Source organism: Mustela putorius, unplaced genomic scaffold, assembly GCF_011764305.1.
Source record: "Mustela putorius furo isolate JIRA1106 unplaced genomic scaffold, ASM1176430v1.1 tig00004041_pilon_pilon_pilon, whole genome shotgun sequence".
NCBI lineage: Eukaryota > Metazoa > Chordata > Mammalia > Carnivora > Mustelidae > Mustela > Mustela putorius.
The window spans coordinates 133,738-144,652 of record NW_025422176.1 but is presented as its reverse complement, the minus strand read 5'-3'; the positions used below and the strand labels follow the sequence as shown (position 1 = coordinate 144,652).

General features: G+C 38.2%; 1 protein-coding gene across 1 annotated transcript in view; it reads right to left on the bottom strand.

The window, feature by feature from the left end:
- Nucleotides 1-492: 492 nt before the first annotated feature.
- The window catches only part of MOSMO (modulator of smoothened), a 60,796-nt gene continuing 50,373 nt past the window's right edge, over nt 493-10,915 (bottom strand). The window contains exons 2-3 of the mRNA XM_045072669.1: nt 7,102-7,314; nt 493-1,338 (exon numbers count right to left, since the gene is read on the bottom strand). Of these exons, the coding sequence (XP_044928604.1) occupies nt 1,154-1,338; nt 7,102-7,314 (398 nt within the window). The 3' untranslated portion in view covers nt 493-1,153. The remainder of the gene's footprint in view (nt 1,339-7,101; nt 7,315-10,915) is intronic.

Here is a 10,915-nt window from a genome sequence, read left to right as displayed (position 1 = left end):
AGAGAACCCCTGTACAACAGATGACAGTTGCCAATAATTTAAATAGTGTCAGATCCCCCAAATTATAAGGTTTTACATGATCTTACCTTCTACTATCATATACAAATAAATTAATCCTACAAAGAATTTTAGCTTAACTTAAAATTGGACCTAGAAAGGCATGGGATTATTTGTACCTATTACAAAACCTGTTAAAATCAAGGGCTGCTACAAAGAATGAGGTAAACTGAAGACTCTCTCCACTATGCAGCCTTCAGATAAATGGCTTTTTTTTTCTATTGAGTTCTAGGTTTGCACACCACAGTGTTTTGCTAGCAAAGCATTCAGAGTTCTCTTCCAGGAACTGTTTGTATGTGTGTGTATATAAATTTACACACACATACACACACACACACATATATACACACTGTATACTGCATCAGCAAAATATATATATTATATATATATTTATATAAATATAAGGAATATTTCCCCCACCCACCCACCCCAACAACATGTCTCTTAGTGTTTGATTTTTTTTTGTTTTGTTTTGTACACAGAGAATAGGGAATTTCAGGATTTTTACATACATTTTAGCAAACAAGTTTTGATCTATTGGCTTCTTGGTGTAGTAATGCAACAGCAAATCATTCTGGTGCCAAAGGCTCATACCATTACAAGGAAGCTGTGAACACTAATTTCTTAGGAGGTGAGGCCAGCCCCACATGAACTTCTCTTGTAACCCTCTGGTCCACCATGATTCATAAATACTTAGACTTTTTTTTCATCAATCATTAGACGTTAAAAACAGAACAACAGAGTCACAAAGGGCCACATGCTTTTTAGTATAAAGCATTCTCCTTCACTAGGTTGCTATCACAGTGCAGATCTGACTGCCTGAATATGCTCAGGAGATTTAGTCAATATTGTCTGTATTTGGTTATGGAAAAGGCTCTCCTTATTGTTTTTTTGTTTGTTTGTTTTGTTTTTAAATCCAAAGTGCATAGTGAGAACAAATCAAAGCATTTTTTTTTCCTTCTCAGCATCAGTTTCATCCTAGCATCTTCCTATGAGAGGACTACTCAGATGCCTCGCCTTTGTCCTCCCCCCTCCAAAAATAAAAAAATAAAATAAAATAAAAAATAATAGAAGAGTTGAGCAGTTTAGACATTCATCAGCCTGGTAAACAAACTTTGCCAGCAAATAGAAGTCCTACTATTGTAAAGAAAATTGATAAGACAAAAAGTACATATGATGACCCAACTACTGTGTTGTTGGGTAATTTATAAGGTTGACCTCCGACTTCATTGATGTAAAATCCTATCGGAAATATTAGGGCAGCCATACAGAAAAGGATCACTGTAAAACAAACCAAAACACAACATTAGTAACATGGTTTGGTGATTAAGAAAACAATGAAAATCTGGCACAAAGGAAGTTTGTGGATTGATAACAAGGGTTGTGGATTGATAACATGGCCAAACCTGTTAAAACATTGACCACTTGTCAAAAGATTTTACATCTTCTACAGATCACGTAATATCCCCAAAGCCTAACAATTATATATAGGAAAAGCTGTGCTAGTCTTTAATTGTGTTAGGATGATTTTGAGTATCAGCATAAGAAAGGTCTCCAAACTTACTAAGTAAGTGTTTATATAAACAATTCTTTTTTTAAATTTTAATTAAAAAATTGAATTCCTGTATATTTAGTAGAAATGTATTAATTTCAGGTTGTGCATAAACTCTACTTGAACACTTAAAATAGTGACTAAGGGCTCGAGCTAGAATTAGAGAGGGGCTGTGTTCTGGTTCCACTACTTATTAGCTGTGCAATCTTAGGCTTCTGGTTCCGTTCCCTTATAAAAATGGGGTAAATACTAGAAGGATAAAGACAATGTCAAGTCCCTGGCACTGTGCCAGGTTGATAGTAAGTTCTGAATAAATGTTGCATATTATCAGTTATTACTCTGCCAATTCTCTGTTCCTCTCAGTTGATATTAGAAGGAATTGGAGAAAAGGTACAAATATAGTACTATTTATCTTACTCTTATTTATTACTTAGTGGAAAGAACCTCAGACTTCTGAGATGATTAGTCAACTGTCAAGAGTGGTTCTCTCTCATTATGGACAATGTTAGAAAAAAATAAAATCTCTCTCGGGTTTTCTGAGTACACGGATTAAAATGGGGCTGGGGGGGGCTTCTTTGCATTTTGTATGCAAACACAATGAAATATATTATTTGCTAAAATTTTTCTAGAAAGGTATCTAGAAAACCTAGCATCTGGGCAGAATTCCATGGCCCCCTGTTTAAGCAAACAGCTTGTGGCCCGGGCTACCAAAGAAATACTCTTCCAACTGTACACAAATTACCTGTTGATAGGCTAGCTTTCCCAAGAGAATGTTTCATGCTTTTTGAAAGTACATTGGTCAAATGTTCATAGTCCTTCAAATTTCTTTGGAGGCAGAAACATTTCTTCAGCGTAATATGAAGACAGGTTACTATACTCACTGCATGTGAAGGGGTGAAGCTTTCCATTATTAACTGAATGAGAAACTTCCTCCAAGTTAAACATATCCCCAGGAATACAGACTAAGTCCTGGATAAATAGAGCAGCTGACAGTTGTCCTAAATTATTTTTGTGTTAATCAATCAACAAATTTAATAGGAGAGACCTTAAACAGCCAATTAGGAATCTTTTCCTGGAAGAAATACCTCTAGGGTAATATCCAAGGTATTAAAAAGTAACATTTTCTTAATTACTACTGGTTAATAGAACACATCAGCATTCTTGTTAGCTTTGCACCACCAAGATGGACTATCTTATATTATACAGACAGCCTACTTCATTTTGGGCCAACAACCACATCAAATAATGTTACATAAGTGAATTTGTACACTTTCAGGTGCAAAGGAACAAATGAAAAATTCACATATGAAGTATTAGATCTTTTGGCCTTTCTGTTGCTCCATCACCAGCAAGACTATTAGTGCTGTCAATGCCCTCTTATCAGTGTTACATATCACCAATTTCTAACAGTTATTATGCCTTAATATGGTTTGGTAAATAAAATGAAACCGTAATCCAAGTAGCTATACACAATCTAACCGAAAAACAATGGGATAGTTATTGCTTTAAAAACAATTTGTTAATGTTGACTCATATAATCGCAAGAAACACATAATCTAGAAGTGCTTAGAGATATGCAGATATTACAACTGTTTGCTCTGTTTATGTGCCAACTTCACTCCTATCTTTTTCTACTTTCTGCTCTAAAATAAAAATCTATCCTTCATAATAGAGTAATCATTTAATGATTATATTTCAAGTAGAGGGGCGCGTGGGTGACTCAGTGGGTTAAAGCCTCTGCTTTCGGCTCAGGTCATGATCCCAGGGTCCTGGGATCAAGCCCCACATCGGTCTCTCTGCTCCGTGGAGAGCCTGCTTCCTCCTCTCTCTCCCTGCCTGCCTCTCTTGCCTACTTGTGATCTCTGTCTGTCAAATAAATAAATAAAATCTTAAAAAAAAAAAAAGTAGAGTTTAATATTTTACAAGAGTTAAATACTTTCCCAATTAGTTATGAAAAGTTTAATCAAATACTGAGGAAGCAGTAAACTTCTATTTGATCTAATTTTGGTTTTTAATCCAAAGAGTTAGGTTCTCTATACTTTTGGCAAGATTTAGGATAAGTGGATGAGTTTCCTTTTAAGCTCTTGGGACCTGTGAGGTTACTTTAGATCTTAAAATATTATTATTTTTTAAAGATTTATTTATTTATTTATTTAACAGAGAAATCACAAGTAGGCAGAGGCAGACAGAGAGAGAGAGGGAGAAGCAGGCTCTCCGCTGAGCAAGGAGCCCGACGTGGGGCTCAATCCCAGGACCCCGAGATCATGACCCAAGCCAAAGGCAGAGGCTTTAACCCACTGAGCCACCCAGGTGCCCCACAAATTTTTTTTTTTTAAGATTTTATTTATTTATTTGACAGAGAGAGAGATCACAAGTAGGCAGAGAGGCTGGCAGAGGGCCAGGGGGAAGCAGGCTCCCTGCTGAGCAGAGAGTCCAATGTGGGGCTCGATCCCAGGACTCTGAGATCATAACCTGAGCCAAAGGCAGAGGCTTAACCCACTAAGCCACCCAGGCTCCCTAGATCTTAAAATATTATTAATGCTGATATCTATCAACTTTTGACAATTAAATTTTGGGTCCTATATATAAGACTATAAAGACATCACTTCTTATCTTCCATGGCGGAGATTTCTGGATGGTGAGACTCAGATACTGAGTTCGCTGGGAGACGGCCATGTAAATTACAGCGGCAGAGTTAAGTAAGGATAAGGGTCAGACTTGAAGAAAAAGACACATCTTTGTTACCCTTGCCCCCACAGGCTGGCTGCATCACGTGTAGCTCTCCTCTGAGAGAGTTCCCCACTGTGTAAACCTGTTAGAAAATGTTACCCTGATATTTTTACCAAAACTACAGTTTAAGAGGAATGGAAATACATACAATAGAAATAAAGTACATTTTCAAAGGTTGAATGGAAATATCAGGGGGCGCTAGATGCCTCTCAGAACTGCCACCCTAGTCCTAGTGGACTAGTCCTAGTGGACTAACCCTGTTAACAAAAACAATGTATTTAAGGAAGCTGAGAAGAGTAACATAGTCCTATGCTTACTTAGATGACATTAGCTATGAGTATATTGCTCAGCTAAAAAACCAAGGTACAGAACAGTATAAATAGAATATATATTCATAGAACATTCACACATATACATATATGTTTCTATGCATAGGACACCTCTGGTAGGAAATCCCAGAAACTGGTAACAATAGTTGCTTCCAGCAAAGAGGTACTAAATGGAAAGGTGATGAAGCCACATGAGACTTACTTTTCCAGTGTCAATCCTTTCTTAGGCTTTGAATTATGTATTATATGCACATATTATTTTTAGAACTTATATTATTTAACTAAAAAATAAAGGGTAAACATGTTACATTTGGAAGTAGCTACATATACTTATGTATCTGTTGAAAGGAATTGAAAAACAAGATAACCATAGTTCTTTCTGTTTATTGGGTTCCAAGAACCAAAGGCTCACATAAGCATTTTAATGCTTTCTTTGACTCATACTAGAGTAGTGTTATTATTAAATTACATTTTATATTTTTGGTATTCAGAGCATATGCCTTCCCAAATGTTAACTAAATCCAGAAACTAAATCCTGCCACTTTGACTTTATATTATTCCTTAAAGAATGAATTCTATCTGAATAAGTAATTGTTATCTGTGAGTAAAGAGTCCCTTAAAATTCCTCATCAATTAATTTAGCAGCACTGTCTCTACAACTGCCTGCGGACCCTACTATTCAGAAAAGAACGGTCTCAAGAGGTCTATTTGACCTCAAACAAGGTCATCAACTTGTTATACATTTCTTAATAAGAACGGAGAAGACTTGGGACGCCTGGGTGGCTCAGTGGGTTAAAGCCTCTGCCTTTGGCTCAGGTTGTGATCCCAGGGTCCTGGGATCGAGTCCCGCATTGGGCTCTCTGCTCGGTGGGGAGCCTGCTTTCTCCTCTCTCTGTCTGCCTGCCTCTCTGCCTCCTTGTGATTTCTGTCTGTCAAATAAATAAATAAATAAATCTTTAAAAAAAAAAAAAAAAAAAAAAAGAACGGAGAAGACTTTTTTAGTCAAAGTCAACTTGATCTAAATTTTAAAAATAAGGGAGATGTACAGATAGAAATAAAACAGAGCCAGAAACATATACATTAAAGAGTTTCATAGAGAGATAGGGAGAAAATGAGACTCATGAACTAATATCTCTGTCTTAAGGTCTTAAGGATAAACTGAGCTTTAACATTAATAAGGATCCAAGGGATTATGGCTTACCCCTACCGTACAAGTTCTAAATGAAAATATCAAGTGAAAGTAAGCCATGTTATACTATTCACTTTTTTTTTTTTTTTAAAGATTTTATTTATTTATTTGACAGAGAGAAATCACAAGCAGGCAGAGAGGCAGGCAGAGAGAGAGAGAGAGGAGGAAGCAGGCTCCCTGCTGAGCAGAGAGCCCGATGCGGGACTCGATCCCAGGACTCTGAGATCATGACCTGAGCCGAAGGCAGCGGCTTAACCACTGAGCCACCCAGGCGCCCTACTATTCACTTTTTAAAACTTACACAAACCTGATATAATTATAAGGCATTGAATTAGAAGTTAAATCCCGTGGTATTTGGCATAAGGAGTGTTATCCTATTTTTTAGAGCAGAGTTTCTCAACAGGGCCTATTGCCACTTTGGGCCTCATAAGTCTTTGTTGTGGGGAGCTGCCCTTTGCATTTGTGGGAGGTTTTGTCATTATCCCTGGCCTCTATTCAAGATGCCAGTAAGACCCCCTTAGCTGTGACCATCAAAAATGTTTCCAGACATTGACAAATATCCCCTGTGTGGGGGGGATGGGGGGGGCAAAATTGCTTTAGAAAGAAGCAAGAAAGCAAAATTACAGAAATATCTTTCCTTTGTGCATTTTTTCCTGCTTTTAACTTGGGAAAAGCCCCTGATGTGCCGGGAAATTAAACGAATTTTGTAGAGTACAAGAGAATGTATAATATATATCATACCCTGGGGCAGAGCTTAATGGAGTATGAAATGTTGATCAATAACTATTAACCAAATGTGTTGGTTTTTTCAATGGTCACACAACTCACAGTAGAAATTCAAAATTAATATTAAAAAACAAACCACCACCTTAATCTAATTTATATTTCTGTACATTTTGTTCTAGATTTACTTTTATTTGGTAGAGGATACCAATACCTTCAAGAAGAGTAAAAGACTCAGGCTAGTGATAGCTCTGAGCCCAGACCTGGAACGCTTATGTCACAATGTGAGCAAAACCAAAATTCATTAATATAGCATTTCATACAAAGCAATTAATGTTGTGGATGTCTTGATCTTGTGGTGAGAATTCTGAAGAACTGATGGTACTGTGTAGAGTCTATATGACGGCCACAGCAAGTGGTGCTCTTTGATGATTATGGAGTCCTTATGACTGATTCTTGATATCTTCATTAAATACCAGTGTGCATGCCTTCTAGTAATTTAGTAAGCACAGATTACTTACTTCCAGTGAATGCTATCCATCGAGCATATTTTGTAGCTTCTCTCCGCCAGTGGGAAGCCACCAGCAAACCACATGTGACAGTCAATGAAATGATTCCCATGATGATAAAAAACAGTGTGGTGACCCACTCTGGGGGAAGCCGAGGTGGGATGCACGTCCGGTCTCGTCCATGGATTGTTTGACACTGTCGCACGAGGCCCACAGTGAGTGCTCCTGGGGAGATGCAGAAGGTGGGAGTATTTTAATAGGTTTGGCCTTCCTGAGAAGTATCCCCCACCAACACTCCTTTAGTCCTTAAATCTTATTTCTGTGTAGGTCACGCAGGCATTTAATTCCACTGAGTCTCACTATTCAGCATTCCATTGCAGTTACACTTAACATACAAAGTGAACTAAAAAAAAAAAAAAAAAAAAACCACCTCACAAAACGCAGTTCTTTCAGTCATTCATTAAGCAAATACTTTTCAGAGTACTTTGTATGAGGCAGTGAGTGTTCTGGGCTCCAGGGAAACAACAGTGAACAAGATAGATGGAGCTCCTGGTCTTGCTGAGCTTACACACTAGCCCAAAGAACTGGAACTCTTCTATTTGCAGATCCAAGACTCACTGTATATTATCTGATTTTGGATGAGGAGAAAAACACCTTTCAGGAAACTGTAGACAAACTTGAAATACGTCTACTCATAATATATAGATACAATTAAATAATGGATTAAATATTAGAACCAATATATTTTATTAAAGTGAAAAGGCCTAAGAACAGGGGTGCCTGGAGGGGGTTGGTTGGTTAAGCATCCAACTCTTGGTTTTGGTTCAGGTCATGATCTCAGGGTCCTGGGACTGAGCCCCACACTGGGCTCTGTATTCAGCACAGAGTCTGCTTGAGATTCTCTCTCCCTCTCCCTCTGGACTTCCCCTGGCTTGCAAGCTCTTGTTCTAAAATAAATAAATAAACAAAAACATATAAATAAAATCTAAAAAAAGAAAAAGAAAGGTCTAAGAATATTACAATAGAAATACTTTTCAATTAAATTCAAGAAAATGTTGGGAAAACTAGTGGGTTCCTCCCTGTGGTAAGTTCAACAACTCCTGTGCAATGCACAAGTGTTCAGATTGCTAAACCATTACTAGTATGCTTCAGCAGAAAAGCATAAAGTCATTAGTGATAATTTTTCAAATACCCCTTCTCCCATTTACATAACATGATGGCAATTTTTGTAAAACATTAGGTGCTATTTTTTTTTGAAGATTTAATTTATTTATTTGACAGACAGAAATCACAAGTAGGCAGAGAGGCAGGCATAGAGAGAGAGGAGGAAGCAGACTCCCTACGGAGCAGAGAGCCTAATGTGGGACTCGATCCCAACACCCTGGGATCATGACCTGAGCCGAAGGCAGAGGCCATTAGGTGCTTTTTTTACATAAACATGTTCTTGTATCAAATCCAAGGAACTCCTCTATCAAACGTGGGATAAATTAATTTACAGAAAACCAGATAAGGGGAAAATATTTGTTTTATTCTCTTCCCATTAAGAACAATTAAAATGTTACTTTTGAGTGAAAATTGTTTCTTTCTCCCTTTAAAAGCAAGTGCAAATGGGAAAATGTTGCTTAAAACACAAGAAATTTCTGGAACCATTGAAAGCATAAAAGATTTCTGCATCTTTTTTTTGGGGGGGGGTCTTAATTATTTTCTCAATTTGAACAAAAATGATGACAATACCAACAACAAAAACATTTGCCCTGCGATCATGACCTTAGCTGAAGGCAGAGGCTTAACCCACTGAGTCACCCAGGCGCCCCATCTTAGGTTAGTTCTTACTTTCCGTTTATGGCCATGACAAAGAGCGTCAGGGCTCAATTTTTTTTTTTTTTAAAGATTTTATTTATTTATGTGACAGGCAGAGATCACAAGTATGTGGAGAGGCAGGCAAAGAGAGAGGAGGAAGCAGGCTCTCTGCTAAGCAGAGAGCCTGATGCGGGGCTCGATCCCAGGACCCCGGGATCATGACCTGAGCCGAAGGCGGAGGCTTTAACCCACTGAGCCACCCAGGTGCCCCAGGGCTCAAATTTAACATAACCTCCTGTGCCTGTAGATCTGAGTGGGATTGTTCCTGCTTCCCCTCCTGACTGGCATACCACACCAGGTGAATACAAACAGAACAAGTAAGAAAATGAAAATTAGAGCTATCCCTTCCACAAAGCAAATGGAAATAAGCTGACAGATGTTCGGCTTTAAAAGAATTATGTTCCTGTATTTACAAAAGTCCTCATTACCACAAATTGAGATCAAACACTCTGCAGCTACGTTCTGGAAGAAAAGAAGGCTTAAGCTAGCTGATAGTCATAAGATATGCTGTATATAAGAAAAGCAATTCACAAAATTGTGAATTATTGAATGTCTTTGTGTCCAGCACTGTTATAGTGGTTAGAGATTCCAAAAACTAATACTCTGTCACACTTACAGTGAAAATAGATTTTCCCTAAATAAATTATACAGTCTAGTACAAAGACTCAACATTGTTGCTAACGTTCATTTTCATGAGTAAGACTCTAAGTCAACATAGTTTCTATCATAGTCACATATTTTCCATAAGCTGTCTGGGGAAAGAGATCTGCAAATGTACCTGTGCTGCTACTATTACATCTTATAAATTCTGGTACTGTTAGTATCCAAACTCACACCAGGTCTTTAAATCTCAACTTTTACTTCAAAGAATTATGTCCCGCTTGTAGATTCAAATCCATTGCTTATGTTGACTAGCCAAGATCTTTTACATCCTCCAAATTCTCTGGACATGGCACACAGTCGTGTACTTGATTTTTTTTTTTTTTAAAGATTTTATTTACTTATTTGACAGACAGATCACAAGTAGGCAGAGAGGCAGGCAGAGAGAGGGGAGGAGAGAAGCAGGCTCCCTGCCAAGCAGAGAGCCCAATGTGGGGCTTGATCCCAGGACCCTGGGATCATGACCCGAGCCGAAGGCAGAAGCTTTAACCCACTGAGCCACCCAGGCGCCCCTCGTGTACTTGATTTTAAGGTAATTTCTTTTTATCTCAAACAGAAAATGGGCTTTGAAGGAAGGAACTGACCCCTCACTTGACTGGTAACCCCCAGAATGGCCTGCAGCAGTGGGCACGAAGCAGGAATTAATAAGCAATTGGTGAACTTAAAAGAATTTAAAACGAGCTGTATTTAAAATCACATAGCATTAAATAGTTTCTTCTACAGACCTTGTCTTGGGGTGATTTCCTAAAGCGCACTAATTAATAATTTAGGCACAAGCTCATTCACTGATTTTTGTTTTGTTTTACCCAACAGGTCTTTTGCTTCTGTAAGGGGCCTGTAATTCCATTTCTCAAACAACCAATCCATCTTCACCCTGCAGCTGTTTCCTAGGTAACCAATCCAGCCAAATAAAAGACTTGCACACAATAGGAAAAAGGAAACCAAACTAGGATCTACAGCATCCCACATGCCTCTCAGTAGCTCACCTGTATAGCATTACACACAAAAGGAAGTCATAATGAGTCTTAGACTGTTGAGTGGGTATCTTAACCAAAGAGGCTTCTGACTCTCATCATCTATAGATCTAGACACTGCTGAAAAGATTTAACTGAACCAGTCTGAGCATGTCTGTTGCCACAATGAGGATGATTATAAAGCAAGTCATCACTACAAGTAAAAGCTGTGCCACAGAAAATCGGAAACACAAGGGTTATAAAGCAGACACACAAACCCAACAGAGTCTGTCAGAGCTAACTGCATCTAGTAAGTGCTTGCCTACCTGGCCACAGAGGGCAGTGGGATGACA